Source organism: Dromiciops gliroides, chromosome 5, assembly GCF_019393635.1.
Source record: "Dromiciops gliroides isolate mDroGli1 chromosome 5, mDroGli1.pri, whole genome shotgun sequence".
Lineage (NCBI taxonomy): Eukaryota > Metazoa > Chordata > Mammalia > Microbiotheria > Microbiotheriidae > Dromiciops > Dromiciops gliroides.
Genome location: NC_057865.1, coordinates 28,225,932 through 28,246,548, shown reverse-complemented (window position 1 = coordinate 28,246,548; position 20,617 = coordinate 28,225,932). Strand labels below are relative to the sequence as shown.

Here is a 20,617-nt window from a genome sequence, read left to right as displayed (position 1 = left end):
AAATGAGTCATTATAGCAAACATTAAAGTGCTTTATATACAACATGAAATAGATATGGAATGCCAATATCCAGAACACGCATTTTTATCCAGAGAGAGGGATAAAAATTTAGGTCAAAAGTGACTTTTTCCTTAGGTGAGTATACTAGGGAATCTCTAGAAGATCTTTGAATTAATTTGTTAATCTTTTCACGAGTTATTACATTTCTTTTCAAGCATAATGCCTTATGAAATTTTGTCTTAAAACAACCACTAAAAGGCATAATGCAAAATAGTTCATTTTATTTTAAAATGCCTACATATTTACAATAAAAATTTTATCATGCACCATAACTTCTCGATTGTTAATTTTAAAGATCAAAAAGAGTTAAAAATCATAAAGAATTTCAATTCCACTGCCTACCTACCAAGAAGCTCAAGGTTAACCAATTCAAGAAACATGAAGCACCAGAAATATGCAAGGCAGTGTTAGAGACTGGAAAATACCAAATAACCAAGAATAACAACTTCATGTTTTACCATGACTAGCAACAGGGCATTAAGAGGGCACCCTACTCAGCTTTTGACACTATATATGCAATTTTAACATAAAATCTGATTCCCAGGTAGTCTTATTCTGACCATTAACACGCATTAATTAGCATTTTAAAGAGAGGTAGCTTTAAAAATTCTAGGATTTCACTATGGTCCATGGTATAAAGGTTTATTATTTTGACAACTGATATGATTGATGGCCAGCCAAAAAAAAAAAATGCTGTCAGCAGGGAGAACAGTGGTAAACTGCCAACATTCAGTGAATCAACAGAAGACTTTAGACCAGGATAAGTCCTTGATGATTGCCTGCATTTCTGTAATGTTCAAGTTCTTAAAGGTCACTGAATTTTATAATTATCTCCAAACAATTTTCTCCACGGTCATTTAAGCTTTGTCTAAACAGCTGGGTATGTTGCCAGGCAACATCACCATCCCCGCCACTTAGTTTTGCTTCCAAAATAACTTCTGTGGCATCAGAAAAATCACGGTAGGAATGAAGGCTTTTATCTGTTGGGTGGAAAGAAATAAAAAAATCATTAAAGCTCTGTCTCAAGTAATTTAAATTGAAGTCCACATCATGAAGAGGAAGTCTTGGGACGGATATTTTAGTACTTGTGTGTTGTTAACCACAACCTCCCACCCACCAAAAAATAAAACCTACCCAAATAAATAGGAATTATTTTAAGAGGGCCAAAAGAGTCGACTCCATGTGACACGACAGTTACCATAAAGGGCTTTTCTCCTTTTACTCAATTTGCAAGCTACGAAATATTCTTCTTCTTTTGGTGACTATTGTATAATTTTTAAAAAATTACACTGGGCCAGATAATGTTTAGCATCTGGTTAAATGTGATTATACTCTCATTAAAATGGCAAACACATTCCATGATTAAGCCTCTCAGTACAATGCTTACCTCCTGCCAGTTCTACTTGTGTTGAATCAGAACGTAGTTTCCATTGTATCTTTCCATTCGTAAAGGTCTGACTGCTGGTTCTAATGGAAATGGTATCAACTTTAAGCCCAACTGACCCACACTCAAACTTCCAAGAAATGTAGGCAGATGATGATCCTTCTTTTCGAGCTAAGTAAACCTAGAAGGTAGGAAAACATGAAATGAAGTGAAATGAGGAACTGGAGAAAGAAGTAAACAAAGTTATAGAGACTAAGGTCATGTGATCATTAGACAGCTAAGTGGTTTGGGGAAACCTAGTTTTTTCATACTTCAAAGTCTATTAGTTTAATCATTCATCAAGCATTTATTAGGTGTCTACTCTTTTCTAGACACTGCAGTTACAAAATACAAAAATGAGACAGTCCTTATTTTTAAGGAGTTTACATTCTATGGTAATTTCTCGTTTTTCCTTATTAAGAGAAATAGAAAGATGGACAGAAAAGATCTGAATTCCTCTGGTCTGAACTCAGACCCTGTAGGATTTTAATCACTGAACAAATACATATATAAATGTAGAGTAAATACACATAGAATAAATACAAAGCAAATACAAGGTTGTTAAGGAAGGCACGGGAAAGGATTCACATAGGAAGCAGTGTTTGAGATGGACAGTTCAAGAAGAGAAGGCTTCCAGAGGCAGGGGTGAGGAGAGGTATGGAGAAAGAGGAAGTGTTGTGTGAATAGCAAGAAGGGTAATTTGTATGGACTGTAGCATGTGGGAGGGGCAATAATGTTTAATTAGCCTAGGAAAAACTAAACAATTTCTATTTTTTCCTAGACATAACTGGAGCCACAGGAGTTGATGGAGTGACAAGGTGAGAGCTGTGATTAAGGAAAATCGCTTTGACAGCAGAGTGGGGGATGGACTGGAAGCACCAGGACCAGGTAAGAAGCTGACGAGGGCCCAAATAAGGTGGTTGTTATGGTCAGCCATGAGAAGAGGCTGGAAGAGAAAAATATAAGTCAGGAAGAAACAGCAAGATCAGGCAATTGACTAGATATTTTAGAATCGAGGAGAAGCTGAGGACAGTGCTGACACTGTGAACCTGGGAGACCGGAAGACAGACGGTGCCTTTGTCAGAAATAAAATAAAGAAGCTTGGTTAGAAGGGTGGGCTTCTGGGAAAAGAGAGCGAATTCAGTTTTTGACAAGCGGAGTTTGAGATGTATTCAGGACATGGCGGAAGTGAAGGCTCTTTCTTGGCCTGGATCTATAGATCTCTGAGTTAAATGCCCAGAGATAGTAGTGAACCCATGGGAGCAGATAAAGTCAGTGAGAGAGGGTCTAGAGAAAAGAAATCCCAGGGTGGAGCCTATTTATTTATTTATTTTTTAATCCTAGGGTGGAGCCTTTTATTTTTTAAATAAAAAAAAGTTCTCTATGTCATACCTTTAACACCCTGGAAAAAATTTTAATGTTGACCGAATTCAAGAATCCTAGGAAATGTGGTCCTAAAAAGTGATAAGTAAACTGAATTTTTAGATTCTATTACCTATTTTTTTTGTTTTTTTTAGTGAGGCAATTGGGGTTAAGTGACTTGCCCAGGGTCACACAGCTAGTAAGTGTCAAGTGTCTGAGGCCAGATTTGAACTCAGGTACTCCTGACTCCAGGGCTGGTGCTCTATCCACTTTGCCATCTAGTTGCCCCTCTATTACGTATTTTGAGCCATGTCAATATTATTTCAATTCAAATTATTTCTAGGATTTTAATATTAATTCAGATTTTTTTGTAACTATGGTAAATCTTTTCTTAGAGACTTGAGCTGAGGAGAGTGAAGCAGGTATTCAGGCTACAAATGCTGCTCATTCTCCAGTCATTTTTAGAGCCAACTTGAAATTTGTGTACCTGATAAAAGGGTGCTCTGCTTACACTTAGGGCAATAGCAACACTCAGTTATTCCCTATTTAATTGGATTTTTCCTCAAAATGAACCTTTGGGAAGCTCTGGGGGCCTGTGAGACAAGTCAACAATGAGACTTGCTCCTTTCACTTAGCCGGTTAGGAGGCTAAATGAGAGAACAGTAGAATTTCAATCCAGCCAACTGTACTAAATGATCTAACCATTCTGAAGAACTGAGGAGCAAACATAATCAATTGCATCTTGTTAAACTGTTAAATTGTTAAACTTATCTAATCACAAGCTTGCCCCTTGGCAGGACAACACTACCAATGCATCAATGTAGGAGTTGCTGAAGAAAGAGCTAGAGTGGTGTATGAATTATTTGGAATTTCAATTATGATTTAATTTTTCCACAGCAATCAGTGTGTGTGTGTGTGTGTGTGTGTGTGTTTGTGTGTGTGTGTGTGTGTGTGTGTGTGTGAGACACGACTTTTTTGAAGATTTGTTTTACTTCCAGTTGGCAAAGAAGTCTTGTCCCCATTGAAGGAATGATGAACTCTGATAAATATATTGATCTAAATTAGAAGTAAAATTCTAGAATTATAGAAATTCCTAAATCGAAATGTAATGCTGCAACATGGCCCTGGATCATATCACATAATGAAATTTATCAGAGATGGAGACCAACAGGTGTCAACGGTCTGAACACTCACCTGATTTAAAGCCCACTTAAAAATCTATTAGCAATGATCAAGGTTAGATTTGGAAAAAATGGGCCTCTTGTAAAAGGTATGCTTACTATCAGATGTGCTAAGTGTGGTTTCAGGATGTGTCAGAATCTTATAAACAACACAAAATCAAGTGAAATAAGTGCTTACAGCCAAAGGAAGACAGACTGCATACATACTAAGATGTAAAAACCTGTCTGGGTGATTGTATGAGTCAATTAATTTAATCATTTTGCTTGGTGCAGGTTAATTTGCATACCAGCATATTTTTCAGATTGCATTCACATAACAGCTTGTTCATTATCACCATTTCTTGCCGTGCACAGAGCTTAGCCTCTTCACACACCTGTGGTTTGGTTGGGGGCACCAGGGAGGAAGGAAGATGACATGCTTTACTGACTGTCACAGGCTAGATGGGTTTGTCAGCTGTTGGGGTTTCCCAACAGCGAGTTATGACAAATTAGGCTTTGAAATTATGAGTGTTGTTTTTTAGTAGGTTCTTAAGTTCTACCTAGGCTGTCAGTATTCGTTCCATTTAAACTTACTATATAGTACTCTAACCTACAGTCAGTCAATCAGCAAACATTTATTAAGCACCTTTGATATGCCAGGCATTGTATTCATGCTGGGGGATTATAAAGACAGAAATGAAAAGTCTCTCCTCCCAAGGAGCTTAACTTCAATTGGTGTCCACACAAAGCGTCCACACACAATGAAAGTCAGTGTAAAGTAATTGTGGTAATGGGGGGGGGGGGGGGAAGACAGGAAAGGCCTCGTGGGCAGGGTGTGAACCATCCAAGGCCCAGCTAAAGACTGTTCTCTATGGATACCTAGCACAGAGAATTTGCTTTTCAAAGTACTTTGCTGAACCAAGTCTGGGTGATAGCACCTGGCCCTTTAACATCTCATGCAGGTTGGTGACAAGCTCCTACAGAACTTCAGGGATGATTTCATTGGACAAGCAAAGACTTCACAAATGTTTGTGTGTTGTTTTTTTTCATTCATTTGATAATTGAGCTGGTAAAGTGCCGGCAAAGAATTTCCAAGGTCCCCTTTCCAGCTGATGAATTTTGCTTAATAGAAAACCAAGTGGTTTAAATTGTCACCGACTTCACCACGTATTGTCAGTGACACTGAAGGAAGCCGACAAGCCCTGCCAAGAGGACGGCAGTTTCCCATATAAAAAAACTCCTTAAGAGCAGGACAGTGTTTTAGTCATCTCTGTGCCTCCCACAGCACCCAAGGACATCCTGTGGAGAAGGCATTCCCACACGAACTGGACGAATGTCTTGCACGCACTTTGACACCTAGAAGTACAAAGATCCCACGCACTGATCATTCTTCAGTTAACTTTTCTCTGAGGACTACTGACATCATGTCAGTAGTCAGCCAGGTCAACACACATTTATTAAGCACTTACTGCATACCTGGCATTGTGCTCACTGCAGAGAATATAAAGAAAGGGAAAACAAGATCCTGCCCTTGAATTCTAAAGAGGGAGACCATCTGCAAGACCTGTACGCAGAAGACACAGTCAGGGTAAAGGGTGGGGAACCAAAGCAGCACTTCATCAGCGCTGGCTGACTGATTAGCAAAGGCCTCCTTCTGAAAAGGGGCTAGGAGCTTAGTGCTGAAGGAATCCAAGGAAACCCAGGCACTGGCCCTGGATTCAGGAGGACCTGAGTTCAAATCTGACCTCAGACACTTAACACTTACTAGCTGTGTGACCCTGGGCAAGTCACTTAAACTTCACTGTGAAGAAGAAAGAAGAAGATGACAAAGAAGAAGTAGTAGAAGTATATGTGGGGGGAAGGGAAGGAGAAAAGAAAGCTGGAATTGTCCTTGAAGTGACCCTAAGCAGTTAGAAGTGATATCTGGTTGCAGAGAGATTTCCCTATTGGAAATGTGCCTTTAAAATAACCGTGGTAGGGAAAAAAAACATGGTGAGAAAATGATAGACAGACAGATGGATATATTTTTTAATTTGACATAGAGGAGCCCAACTAAAATGTAAAGTGAGGCCAAGATCTCTTAGTTTTACTTCAAGAGTTAGTTAATCCAAATAAAAAGAACCCAAACTGGTGGTAAATCCAATGACAACAGAGAGACACAGAGCAAGCATTAGCAGAGACCAACAATAACAAGAGACCTGAGGAGTGTTAGGGAGATCACTTGGGAAAGGTGAGCCTAGAAAGGAGGGCCGGCCAGTCACGCAGCAAAAGAAGATGCACAGCCCGAGTGCTGTCTACCCACGGACCCAAGAAATGTGAAAAGACCCAAGCTTCCCATCTGGGGGGAGGTAAACCCTGAAGTATCTACAGGAAATGGGGACATGCATTACAAAAATGAGAAAGCAAAGATGGAGAGATTTCTTCATCAGGGAAATCACAGATTCACTAAAATATTGACCGCTATAAGCAACCAGTTAATGGAGAATGGCAACGAGAGTCCTCAAGACAGGCTGTGCCATGCAGACAATTACCATTTTCCAGTCCGTCTCGACTTTTCTGAACATAGATTCCATTTTCCAAACACCATTTTCCCATCCAGAAATTTTTTCATTACTACTTGAAACTCGGACATAACAATCATTCACTGGATCATAAGTGAGGTGGAAAAGCTTAGCCGTTTTCTCCTCTCCAGATGGTATGAACACAGTTTCTTTTCTCTTAACAAAAGAAAACACAATTATTTTTCCCAAATAAATGAGAAGAAATGGATAGAGAGGTCTGGGCATGCACACAATAAGGCCTCTAAATAACAGATTTCTTAAAAATACCATCTCATCAACAGAGCGATACGGGGCGTTCCCAGAGTCTTAGGGTCGTCTTCAGCTATGGCTGAGTTCATGTTAAGCATTCATCTGTAAGAGGGAGTTTCTTCACTGAGGAGCACCCTATGCTAATGAGATCACAAGTCCAGATCCCATACCATTCCAATGACTAGAGCAATTTGGAATGACCACTATGTTTTAATTCTACATATTAAAGTAATTAAAATATTGTCTTTCTAGAAATCTTATTAGCGCCTGTTACATATGACCAATGCTTCCCACTTCCTCACGGTGATCAATAGGCCTCCTTTCTTCTGCTGACTTCACTGTGAAAATAAATACCAATAATGGGAGGCACTTAACCTACTTTCATCAACTATCATCAAGATAGAAGAATAAGGACATCTGTCATTAGAAGAAAAAGATATGAACTAAATAACTTTCACACATCTAACAGAACACAGTCACACATTAAATTAGATCCATTCAGATTATAACTTGTATAGAAATCAATGATTTAAATTACTGGTTGAATTTTGTCCTATTATTCCAAGACTGAACTGAAAACGGAGTCAAATCTATTACAGCAAATACTATGTGCAAAATGTAATTAGGATGACCCACCCCCTTCAGTCATATTGTAGAGAATCAACAATGACAAATTTTGAAAAACTGGGGGAACAGACTGACATTGATGGGGAAAATAATGGTTTTTAAAAGTGTACGTTTCTATATTTTTTTGTAGACCTATCTCCCCATTGCCCCATGCTTTCTACAAAGTAGATCACAAACTCTCTGAGGTCAGAGACCATATCTGACATATTTTCCCATCTTTTGCAATATTCATCAGAGTACCTTGAACACAGCACCTGCTCAAATATTTGTTAATTTGATTTAAACCACAGTATTTACTAGATTGAACAAATGTTATTTACATAGTAAATTACCTAGCAACAGGAATATTATTAACCAAAGAATAGCTTAAAATAACTACAATTCTACCAATAAAAATAATTTCTAATCAAAGCAAGAGGTTTGGAATCATTAGGAGAGATATTCCCTGTCATCAACAAATTAACTTCTCCCATTTTATCTCACAAAATTTTCATACAGTTTATAAAAAGAAGTAAAATCCCATTATAAAATATCATCTATTAAAGTCAATTGTTATGTTATCAATATGTCACTTTGTTAGCTGAGTGTTTTCCTCCTCCTAAATGCTGGGTACAGTCGGGTTTGTATTTGTGAAATCTAATGAAGTGCAATGATGGGTTTAAATGGAATATTTATCAATAAAATAAATTTCTCTCCTTAGTAACAGGAATACATATTTTTCAATATATAATGAATGTCTATAAAATCAGTTGTTTAAAGACAAACAATCCAGGGGAAAAGGAAGCATAACAGAATTCAATTTTTCTACATCTTCCCAACGAACTACAACTTAATGGGTTCCCTATGATGATAACCTAAGCAGGCTGAAAATGAACAAATGGTAGACACAAATAAGCATATTATAATCACAATATCAGAAGTCTTAACAAAGGATGGGACAGTTTCAAACCCTTATTTTTAAGAATTCCCAGAATTTCTGTAGTATAACTGTCACCAACTATTACTCCTCTTTATTCCTCCTCCAAAGCAATAAACTACTAATTCCCTCCAAATTTTTATGTTCTTTTAAACCATTACTTTGGGGGGGGGGGCAATGAGGATTAAGCGACTTGCCCAGGGTCACACAGCTAGTAAGTGTCAAGTGTCTGAGGCCGAATTTGAACTCAGGTCCTCCTGAATCCAGGGCCGGTGTTTTATCCACTGTGCCACCTAGCTGCCCTCTAAACCATTACTTTCTAATGTGAATTGATAGGGGGAAGTGTCAAAGCCATTATCCTAAGACCCAGAAGTACTCCCTAGGGTTGGCTTGGGTGAGGGAGGAAAGAGAAGTTCCTCCCTGTTAATGAATTAAATACCTCAGAACCCATTTCTCCTCTTTCTACTCTCCAAGCCACTGAACCCGAGATGCGGCCGCCAAGCTCTCCAGGCTTAGGAGTTTTAGGAGAGATGAATTCCACAAGCTCCACGATTATCCTGTGCAGGAGTTCCCTTCTTCGGTTCTCTGGTAAGGACAGTTGCCTCTGTGATTGCAGAAAAGGAAATAAAAAAAGAAAAGAAAAAACCCTGAAAGTGTATCTAAGTAAGATGAGGGACAGGGACGGAGGCTGCACCTGTCATCTCATTGGTCAAAGAAATTCCCAGAAGAGGAAACTCTCATAGTCAGTGCAGGTTGGTACTTTCTCAGCAATTTGGATGGCTGAGTTTTCTCTCACTAAGACAAAAAAGAAATTATTAAAATCTGGAATAATGTGTGGACCAAGAAGCTGGAAAAGGTAAGGAAAGAATGACAGAAGAAATGTGTGCTTCAATTTCAAGATTTATCTTTTTTTTAAAGACAATAAAATCAAATGCCCTCCAACTCATTTAAAATGATTCTCAACATGGTAGGAGTCGCTTAATCTCTTATTTTCCTCATTCACAACATAAAAAAAGCCGGACTACAACAATTCTAAATAATTAGAAATGGTTTAGAAACTCTAGCAAGTCTAACCCTGAGATAATTCTACATTCTACTCTGTTCTTATTTAAATTAGATGCATTGATCATTAACTTATATGTATTCAAAGATAGCATTCTGAACCTACTATTCCAACCAAATATTGTTCTCACATTTTAATACACTTCTTTACTAAAATCCTACGTTCTGATTTTCTTTTGCAAATCTATTTTTGAGCACACACTGAAGTCATTTCTGTACTCTATAAATAAAACATGACTGACACCGTTTGCCTAATTTCCAAATGCACACTTCTAAGACCCATCAATTTCTTGCTTCTGGAGCTAAGACTCCTGAAGGATATTTCAAAATTGTTCTATTCCACACTGCAAGATGTGGTCAGTCTATTTGGTGATAAAAATGCAGAAGAAATTTTGTAAAGTGAAAAAGTGAGATTCATATAAGAAATGAGATGGGTAAAGGCTCTAAACCAACCTCTCCCTCCCTCCCTCCCTCCCTCTCTCTCTCTCTCTCTCTCTCTCTCTCTCTCTCTCTCTCTCTCTCTCTCTCTCTCTCATACACACACACACACACACTTTCATCACCTACTAGGGTGTCTTCTTTTGAAGAAGGTACCTACATGAAATTACCCCTTTTTCAGGTTGTATGAAAGATCACAAGGACACATGAAATGACTTCTCAGAACTTCGGACCAATCAGGAGAAAAATTTGAAAAAGGATATTTCTTCCCAATTCAGGCTCTGAGTAAATCCCCTTTTGGTGATGTTCAGACAAACTGGAAACCGAGCCCCAAATAGGATGAACTTCAGAGAGTCAAAAGGTGATAGAGAATTCTCACAGAGAATAGAGAACTTGGAGTTACTACCTGTTCCCTTTAGTATTTGAAGAATATGTATGATTTCAGCAGTGTGGGGGTTCTGCTACCAGATGCCAAGCATCAACGGCCTTCAAGTTTTGGCTCCAAACTTCATAACCTTGCAGCCAAGCCAGACATGGGCTTCTCTGCACTTAGCCAGGGACAGATGGCAGGTATGGGGTTCTGTCGACAGGCCTATATTCTTCCTCTCCTGACTGAGTCTACAGTCTTGTGGGCATTCCATTTTCCACTGACTTTTATTTTCAATTCAGATCTCTCTACAGAGATCTGTCTTTGTTTTTATAGAAATAGTGTGCAATCACATACCTGCTTATTAAGGCCATTAATTGTTTCTCTAAGTAATTCTTCTTTAATTTGAGTTCTCCTAGAGACCACTTCTTCATGTTTACAGGAATATCTCCAAGTGACATCAACAATCTCAAATAGAAGAAAGGATACAGGCATTTGTCATGCTCAATACCATCAATACTTAGTTTCTGAATAAGCAGAGTACACAGCAAGCTAATATTTAGCAAGCTTTTCAAGATTATTCTTTTTAAATGTTGAAATATAGTGAGAAGATATTAATTTTCAAATTATAACCAGCATATTTCTAAGAGTAATTAGGAAATCAAACAAAATTTCAGAACCTGGCAAAAATTTTTTTCTATTTTATTTGGAAAGTTGATTTAGTATGCTTAAGTCATGAAGTAATTAAAATACCTTAATCATAATATATCTTAAATAGAAAAAAATATTTTCCCTACCTCATCCTTGGAGAATGCAATGATATAGGAGACCTTCTTCCCCCATCCTACTTCATAAAGGAGGGGTTTATCACAAACATTTTCACAAGCATCACAGTGTAACCATCGCTGCTGAGACGGAGAATATACTTCTGTCCAAACATGGTCTGCACAAGCAATAGAGGAGAAAGAGATCTGTAGCGGACTCCATCCTCTCTCTCTCTCTCTCTCTCTTTACAATATACATTATATATGGGCATGTATATATACGTAAATGCACATGTGTATATACATATGCTGTCTATAATGTAATATATGTGTATTACACACACATATTCACATATGAGAGGTAGCGAGGATTTTGTGTGAAATGTGTAATGGAAAACATGTTCCTTAAATTTTTCCTGTTTTATTGAAATACTTTAAAATAAGCCTACATTCTTTGTAATAACAACTCATTAACCAGTAGTCAAATTTAAGATGGACAAAAAAAAAAATCACTATGCTGCAACACAGACAGACAGGTAGGAAGATGGATGGATGGATAAAACATTTATTAAGCGCTTCCTATATTTGACAGACATTGAGCTACATGCTGGGGATACAAATACAAGTCCCAAAATGAACTCTGTTCAGGCAACGTTGTTGTTGTTTGACCTTCATTCTAGAAGAGGACCATGACATAGGAAGGTGATGTCATGATTTGCAGTGAATTGGGTTGAAGTGAGGCAGGGCTGGGCAAAGTCACCAGCATCACTGTCTCTTCCAAAGCCATCTGGGTCCAGTGGCAAGAGATACTTCAGGATGACTGGAGATGGATCTAGATGTTTAAGGTAATTGGAGTTAAGTGACTTGCCCAGGGTCACACAGCTAGCAGAATAAAGTGTAAAAGTTGGATTTTAACTTGGGTCCTTCTGATCCCAGGGCCAGTGCTCTATCCACTGCCCCTGCTAAATGTTAAAGCACGATGAAGTTATTAGTATTTCTTTTCATCTGAAATAAGTCCCAGCTTTAGCTGTATGTTCTGGGAGAAGCAGGAATTATGATAGAGGTGAGCCTGCCTCTACTCTCCTCCCTGACACTAACTGTTACTCTCTTTTAGAGGCAGGGATTGTCTTCCATTTTATTTTTTTTAATGAGGAGAATGATACGTCTACCTGACTCAAAAAAGCAAGCCAAATACACAAACCCCATCCCTTGGTGGGCAGAGAATAAGGATTCTATATCACGTAAGCTTTGTTCCATTATCTACATGCAGGGTCATGTACCTCAAACCACAAATGAGATATTTCTGAGAAAACATTCAAGGCAGGCTAAATCGGGGAACAGAGACCCCAGAGGACATGGTTACCAGTGGCATCCCAGACATAGCGCGCCTCGAACCCCATGGCTCTGCAGCACAGTGTGAAGCAGTTTGCCCATTCACCACATCGCCCGCGTCTGGTTTCCAAGAGTTTCTCAGGATCATTATACCTGACAAAAACAAACAAAACTTTGATTAGCAGAAAATCTACAGGTACACGTAATGTGAAAATGTCGGAAATGTCTGTGAAATGAAACAGGTTAATAACTCCTAAAAAATCCAACAACCTCCTTCATGGGAAACATAGAACTTTAATGGAAGACTTTCAAATATTCTTGCCAAAAAGAACAGAACTGAGTAGACACTCTGTAACATACACACATACCTCAACCCTCCCCCAAGAATTTGGTATAGAAAGAGATTAAACTCTTCAAGGATGCACAGGCAAAATCATGCTGTTAGAATCTGATCCGGTGAAACCACGCTTATGCCTAGACCCTAAAGAGATCAAAGAAAGAGGGAAAAGATTCATGTAGCCAAATACTGACAGCAGTCCTCTTTGTTGGAAAAAAGAACTAGAAGCCAAATGTGTGCCCATAAACTAGGGAGAGGCTGATCAAACTGTGGTACACACCTAATGGAATATCACTGCACCGTAAGAAATGACAAAAGAGAAAGATTCAGAGAACCTTCGGAGGACGTATATGAATCAAGGTAGAATGACCCAAGGGCAGCTAAGTGGCACTGTGGATAGAGCACTGAACCTGGAGTCAGGAAGACCTGAGTTCAAATCTGGCCCAGACACTTACTAGTTATGTGACTCTGGGTAAGTCACTCAACCCTGTTGGCCTTAGGTTCCTCATCTATAGAATGAACCAGAGAAGGAAATGGCAAATGACTCCAGTACCTTTGCAAAGAAAACCTCAGAAGGGGTCACGAAGAATAGGACATGAAGAACCGAGTAAACAGCAACAATAGCAGAGTGACCTGAGCAGAACCAGGAGACTAATGTAAACGGTGACTACAAAGGACAATGACGTTGAAAGACTGAAGAGCTCTGGTCACTGTGATAACCAAGTGACTTCAGAAGACTCAGGAAGCAATCCTTCTGCCTTGGCAGAGCGACTAGACCTGAGGCATAAAACAAGACATGCACTCTCAGACGGGGCCGAGATGTTTATTTGCTTATTTATTTGTTATGAGAGGGCTTCCATTTTGGGGGTGGGTGTCTGGTGGGCCAGGAGGATAATGATGTTAAAAAAGAAAAGGAAGGGGTATCAATAAAATAGTTAAAATACACAGAAGAGAGCACAGGAAAGCTCAGAATAAGAACAGAGGGGGCAGAGGCAAGATGGCAGAGTAGAGGAAGCATTCAGCTGAGCTCTCTCAACATTCCCCTCCAAACAACTTAGAAATAATGCCTCGGGGGCAGCTAGGTGGCGCAGTGGATAGAGCACTGGCCCTGGATTCAGGAGGACCTGAGTTCAGATCCGGCCTCAGACACTTAACACTTACTAGCTGTGTGACCCTGGGCAAGTCACTTAACTCCAATTGTCTCACAAAAAAAAAAAAAAAAAGAAAGAAAAAAGAAAAAGAAATAATGCCTCGAATCAAATTCTGGAGAAGCAGAGCCAGCAAAATGTCAGGGTGGGACGTTCTTCTAGGCCAAGACAACAAGGAAAGTCAGAAAGAGAGCTCTGCAACATGGGGGAGAAGAATGACCCACGGAACAGGAGGTAGTGACAGAGGCAGCAGCAGTCTGGGGAGCTCTCAAGCCAGAGATGGTAAGGGGACCTGGCAACTGGTCAGAGATTACAGGGGACCCTTGTGCTAGCAATGAACACAGGACCAGATGTTGTTTGGCATCCCCATTGTCTTTGAGGGCAGAGAGGAGGTCAAGAGGGAGTGGAAGCCTTGAGGGTCAGTATCACTTCTGGTCCCAATGGATCAGGGACCCCGAGGAATAGTATTGTTTCCAGTCCCAAGGGAAGAGAGGCCCAGAGGAGCAGTTTCAATTGCAATTCCAAGGGATCAGGAGTACTTTCTGGGTAAAGACCAGAGTGAAAACCAGCAGAGCAGTGACCATATCTCTCCCCAGCTCACACCACCTTGGAAGCATCAACAAATTCCAAAGCCCCAAAAAACTAGCTTTAAAAACACCAGTGTAAAAAAGTCCGAAGCTTGGGACAGAGCCAATGCTGGGAACAGAGCCCAACGTTATGGTAACATGCCAAATCAAGAAACAGGGTAGAAAAACGAGCAAACAACTGTAACGATTGGAATGACGGCACCTGCTGGATACTTACTGTAGAAGAGTTCTGCCCATGAAGCGAAGGTCTTTGAGGGCAAGACCAGGAGTCTTTTCTTTGGGAGGAAGTGACGCGGACTAGTGGGAGGAGGAAGGAAGAGACTGGCGCTGACTCTGGGGCTCTTTCCTCTGGACTCTGGCGGAGAAGGGAGCTAGAAATGTGCTCTCCCTTTAATAGATAGGAATCTAGGCCTTTTTCTCTCTCTTTACCAAATTCTTATTCTCCTTAATAAATGCTTAAAAGTCTAACTCTTGCTAAAGCTTATAATTTATTGGCGACCACTCATTAGATATTTTAGACAGTTTAGCTAGAATTTTAGCCCTTAACAGATGGCTGACCACGAAGAGGAAAGCTAACCCTCAGTCTTCTGATCTGCTGGTTGGGTAAGAAATTTCCCCTCCCTCTCCCTTTAACTGCTAAGTACTGGCGCACTGGCTGTGTTTTCCTTTAAATTTTTTCGAATGGACCTTTTAAACTCCCTAATTATCCTATTTTTGATTTTAGTCTGTTTAACCAGACAAATGGGAGATAAGATCATGTTAATGCTTTGTTTTTGTGGATTTTCTATTTTTCTTTTTATTTTTGTTAAAAGAGCCAGCAACTTACTCACACAAGGAAATATCTCTCCCTCTCCCAACCATGCTTTTTCAGAGAAACCTGAAGAGATTCCTGCAGCTTTTCCCAGTTCTAACACTAATTGTTGCTTTAATTTTGCATGCCTGGAGGCAATGACCCACCCTCTAGAAGCTTTTAATCCCCTAGCACCTGGAGGCAAAGTGGGGGAAGAGGAATCCAGGCCTGAGTTCAAAATCAAGTCTGATTCAAATTGTGCTGGTCCCTCCCCTCCTCTCCAGACCCCACCCTCTACTCCTCCCATGGCCAAGCCCATTGCTTCCCCTGCCTGGGAAGTCCAAAGATCTAATGCGCATGCTCAACTTTCTCTACCTGCATTTGCAGCTTCAGGCTCAGCCCTTCCCCGGCCTGGCTGTGCTTTTGAGACAATCTTAGAAAACTCTTTAAATTCCAGATATGCTCGTTTTGTTCATAATTTTGCTAACCTGCTTTTGTCTTTAATTAGTAATCTTATAAAGCATTTGTATGGTGAAAAGACTGACAGACAATATAGAGGGGTTAAAGAAGAAAAACTTAAGCTGAATAAGAATGACAATCAACATAGTTCAAGACTCTGCCTCTTTTGCCATGGAAGGGTATATATTTTACAGAAATGTAGAAGTAAGCAGCACGTTATTGATATGAGTATTGGGGATTTTAGATATTGGAATCAAAGGTGTTCTGAATTCACTCAGAGTATTAATATCAGTTCAGAGGTTACATAGGATTTCTATGCTATTACATATACATTTTGAAATTAATGGTATGGGTTTATTTTCATAGAGATTTTCATGCTTTTGAGATTGTGTTTTATATTTAGTTTTTAAAACAAGGAGAATATTTGTAAAAGCTTTTTATAGTCATGTGATCAAGTTTATATTTTATAATACTCTTATTAATATTAAGTTCACATTCATTTAGACTTCCTTAGTTTGAATTTCATTGTCTTTTATTGTTCCATGTGTATTTTCTTCTATTCATTTGTCTATCTAATTTTGAAACATTGCAAGATGGTTTTGATTTTATTATACAATGTTAATTCTAGGAGTATTGTGCTCCCATATTCTGAGTTGTTTGTTTTTGTTATTTTTTCTCAACTGATTATTTGATCAAACTCTTTAAAGCATTTCCCTAGCAAATTGTTTGCCATGGCAAGTGTAAATTGATTCTAGAAGTATTATTTTTGATAAGCATATTCCAAAAAAAAAAAAAAAAAAGAGGGGAACATTTGTAAAAGTTTTCTTTTTTCAAAAAAAAAAAGTTCTTTGAGATTCTGTTATGCTTTAACTTGTATTTAAATATATTCAGATTTTTCACAAAAGTAATTGTATACTAAGTTTTTAAAAAAGGGGTATTATTTGAAATTGTTGCATAATTATATATTGTGTTCTGAGTCAAGATGTATTCACATTTTTTGCAATCATTTATTATCCTCAATTTTTAAATACATATGAGACTTGGATTATGGGAACTTATCATTTAAGACATTAATTGCCTTTATTCTGAGTTATCAGATGCCAGTTGGCCAAGATGCCATCCAATCACAAGAGGAATACATGCAAGAGCAGACACTGAACTGTCACATGAGGGGAGACATGCATGAAGTCAAGGTATGGCCAAGGGAACGGCTTTTGACAAATGTTGAGGTTGGATTCTCTTGGTTTAATATTTTATTTTATTTTTCCCCACAATATTGTACAGATGGCTGGAAGTATTGATCCCACCCATCTCACTTCTACACCTGGCTTCTATGCTCCCTCCTATATGCCTGATGCCATGGACATCTCAATCCCATGCATCTGAATAAGTCTGACTCAGTTTCTTCCAATATGTTCGGTGGCATGGACATATATTCCATCCACCTCTTTTAAGCCTGGCATACTGTATGGGCAGTACATACTGCTCAAGTGTGGGAATGCTCATATCCCATCATTTCTCTGTTCTTTTATGGTAACCCCCATAATTATCTCAGGTGTCATGATAAATACAGTGTTGAATTTGGCCTTGACATCTGTTACCAATTATATTAGATTTTTTAATTTCTCATAATGGCATGAGGATAATTAGGCAGATGATGCAAAAAGTGATGAAACAAAGATAAAAAATTATTTTTAATAATTAATATCACAGCAATTGTCTTCTCAATTACCCTCCATAAGGGGGGGGACTATAGTAATATTATAATTTTAAAGAATGGTTCAATTTTTGTTTTATTATATGTTTCATGTGTAACAACTAAGATTCTGAATTCCCTTAGACATGTTTTTGAAAACTTTCATTGTTTGATTTGATTATTGACAAAGCTATTTTAAAGTTGTGTTAAGCTCAATTTTGTAGGAAATTTCCTGGCTAATTACCAGCATCCACACATCAACCCCTGAAAAGACTTCCATTCCACGACTACACCTAGAGGACATCTGAGAAAAGACTTTCAGAGACTTTAAATGAACAGTTTTGATTTGTTGTTTTTGTTGTTTTTTTCTCTTTCTGTTATAATATACACCATCTGTAACATGTATTCTCTGCAGAGGCCCTCCCTTTGCAAGACTAATGTCAAAGCGTCGGTTCATGAGGACAAAAAAAAAAATCGCCCCTCTGGACAAAACTTTCCTCTCTTCCTTTTCTATATTGTTGTTCACATATTATTAGTTAGCAATAGTTATTATATTGTTTTTACTGTTCCATCAAGGAAACATTTTGTTTCTTGAGGAACAACAGGGGGGACTGTAACGATTGGAATGACGGCACCTGCTGGATACTTACTGTAGAAGAGTTCTGCCCATGAAGCGAAGGTCTTTGAGGGCAAGACCAGGAGTCTTTTCTTTGGGAGGAAGTGACGCGGACTAGTGGGAGGAGGAAGGAAGAGACTGGCGCTGACTCTGGGGCTCTTTCCTCTGGACTCTGGCGGAGAAGGGAGCTAGAAATGTGCTCTCCCTTTAATAGATAGGAATCTAGGCCTTTTTCTCTCTCTTTACCAAATTCTTATTCTCCTTAATAAATGCTTAAAAGTCTAACTCTTGCTAAAGCTTATAATTTATTGGCGACCACTCATTAGATATTTTAGACAGTTTAGCTAGAATTTTAGCCCTTAACACAACACAAAGAACCTAACCATAAAAAACTACTATGATGAAAGGAAAGATCAAGATACAAACTCAAAAGAATACAATAGTGTCAAAAGAACTACAGTAAAGCCCCAAAGGAAAAAAAATGTGATTTGAAAACAAGTCCAACATGAGTTCCTAGAAGAGGTTAAAAAATTATATTCAAAATCAAATAAATAAGAGAGGTATGAAAAAATAGGTAAAGAAATGAAAGCAAAGGAAGAAAATCACAAAAAGACAATTAACAGTTTAGTAAATGTGACACAAAAGAATACCAAAGAATACAACAGTTTAAAAAACAGAATTGGTTAAATGGAAAAAGAAGTATAAAAACTCACTCAAGAAAGGAATTCCTTAGAAGTTAGAACTGGACAAGTGGAAGCTAATTGCTCCATGAGACATCAAGAAATGATTAATCAAAATTTAAAAAAAAAAGAAAAATATAGAAGAAAATATGAAATATCTTATAGGAGAAACAACTGACCTAGAAATAGATTGAGGAGAAATAATTTAAGAATTATTAGATTAACTGAAATTCATGTTCCAAGAAAAGACTTAGACATAAAATTTTAAGAAATTATCTGTTATCCTAGAACCAGAGGATAAAATAGAAATGGAAAGAATACACAGATGACCACTGAAAAGAGATATCAAGATGAAAACTCTCAGGAATATTATAGCCAAATTCTAAAGCCCCCACACCAAAGAGAAATAGTTAGAACAGCCTGGAAAAACAAAAGCAAAAACAACAATAATTCAATCACCATAGAGCCACAGTCAGGATCATACATGTTTTAGCAGTTTTCATATGAAAGGAGCGGAGGGCTTGGAATATAATATTCTGAAAGGCAAAAGAGCTGGGATTACAACCAAGAATAACCTACCCAGGTAAAAACCATGTACTCCTTCAAAGGAAGAAAATAGATATTTAAGGACATAGAGAACTTGCAAGCATTCCTGATTTTAAAAAACAACATCAGAGCTGACTAGAAAATATGACTTTCAAATACCAGCCTCAAGAGAAGCATAAAAAGGTAAACATAAAATAGAATACTTAAAAAACCTATCTTAGAAAAAGAAATTTAACAAGCTATCAGTGAGCGCCCTGACAAAAAAAAAAAAAAGAACCATATGTATTTAAAAGGGAATTCTATGGAATGCTATTGTGCTGTAAGAAAAGATGAACAGGAAGATTTCAGAGTGTGAGATTTAAAATTGGATATTAGATCATAAATCTCCCCTACTTAACCTTTCCCTTAATTTATCTCCCAAACTAGTAAATGGAAGCAGCTTTTGGTTTTCTAGATAGACCTTTTTATTTATAGTTATGATAGTCACAAGGTGATGTTGATTAGAAGGATAGGAAAGTAGAAACACAATACAAATCGTCTTAAGTCTAAGCTTAGTCTATATTCCTTATAAAAACTCACCAAACCGAAAAAAGGCCACCTTTGGAGAGAGAGTCTGTGCCGCGCCGTCAGGAGTCCCGCCAAGCAGGCAAAAGGGCTCCTCTCCCTCTCTCCACCCCGGAAGTCCCAAAAAACCCCGGCAGGCAGTCTGACATGCGCAGCAGGCGCACTGTACCTGGCAGGCAGTCTGACATGCGCAGCAGGCGGACTGTACCCGGCAGGCAGTCTGACATGCGCAGCAGGCAGACTGTTCATCTCCTCCCCAAAAGGGTGGTCCTTGAAAAACTGGCGTCTTTCAGTTATCCTAACCGACTGTTAAAAACTTTCATATTTTACCACAAGAGAAACCTGGAAGGACTTGCATGATGATGAGTGAGATGAGCAGAACCAGGAGAACATTGTATCAACATGATGTGTTGATCAACTGTGATCGACTTGATTCTTCTCAGCAATACAATGGTCCAAGATAGTTCCAAAGGACCCTTGGTGGAAAATGTTCTCCAAATCCAGAAAAAAAAAAAAAAAGAATTGTGGAATCTAGACGCAAATTGAACCATACTATTTATATTGTTTTTTGTTGTTGTTTTTCTTTTTTGAGGTTTTTCCTTTTCTTCTCTCATAACATGACTAATGTAGAAATATGTTTAATGTGATTGTACATATATAACCTATATCAGATTACTTGCTGTCTTGGGGAGGGGGAGGGAGGGAGAAAAATTTGAAACTAGAAATCTTATAAAACAAATGTTGAAAACTATCTCTAAATGTAATTGGAAATAATAAAATATTTATATGGAAAAAAAGTAAATTCTAGACATTTAAGGAACAATTGATCCTGATACCATATTAACTATTTGAAAAAAATTGGTCAAGAAGGAG

General features: G+C 38.3%; 1 protein-coding gene across 1 annotated transcript in view; it reads right to left on the bottom strand.

The window, feature by feature from the left end:
* Positions 1-264: 264 nt before the first annotated feature.
* NGLY1 (N-glycanase 1) overlaps positions 265-20,617 on the bottom strand; it is a 56,964-nt gene continuing 36,611 nt past the window's right edge. The window contains exons 6-12 of the mRNA XM_043968010.1: positions 12,353-12,474; positions 11,023-11,168; positions 10,583-10,693; positions 8,798-8,962; positions 6,537-6,722; positions 1,448-1,625; positions 265-1,040 (exon numbers count right to left, since the gene is read on the bottom strand). Of these exons, the coding sequence (XP_043823945.1) occupies positions 865-1,040; positions 1,448-1,625; positions 6,537-6,722; positions 8,798-8,962; positions 10,583-10,693; positions 11,023-11,168; positions 12,353-12,474 (1,084 nt within the window). The 3' untranslated portion in view covers positions 265-864. The remainder of the gene's footprint in view (positions 1,041-1,447; positions 1,626-6,536; positions 6,723-8,797; positions 8,963-10,582; positions 10,694-11,022; positions 11,169-12,352; positions 12,475-20,617) is intronic.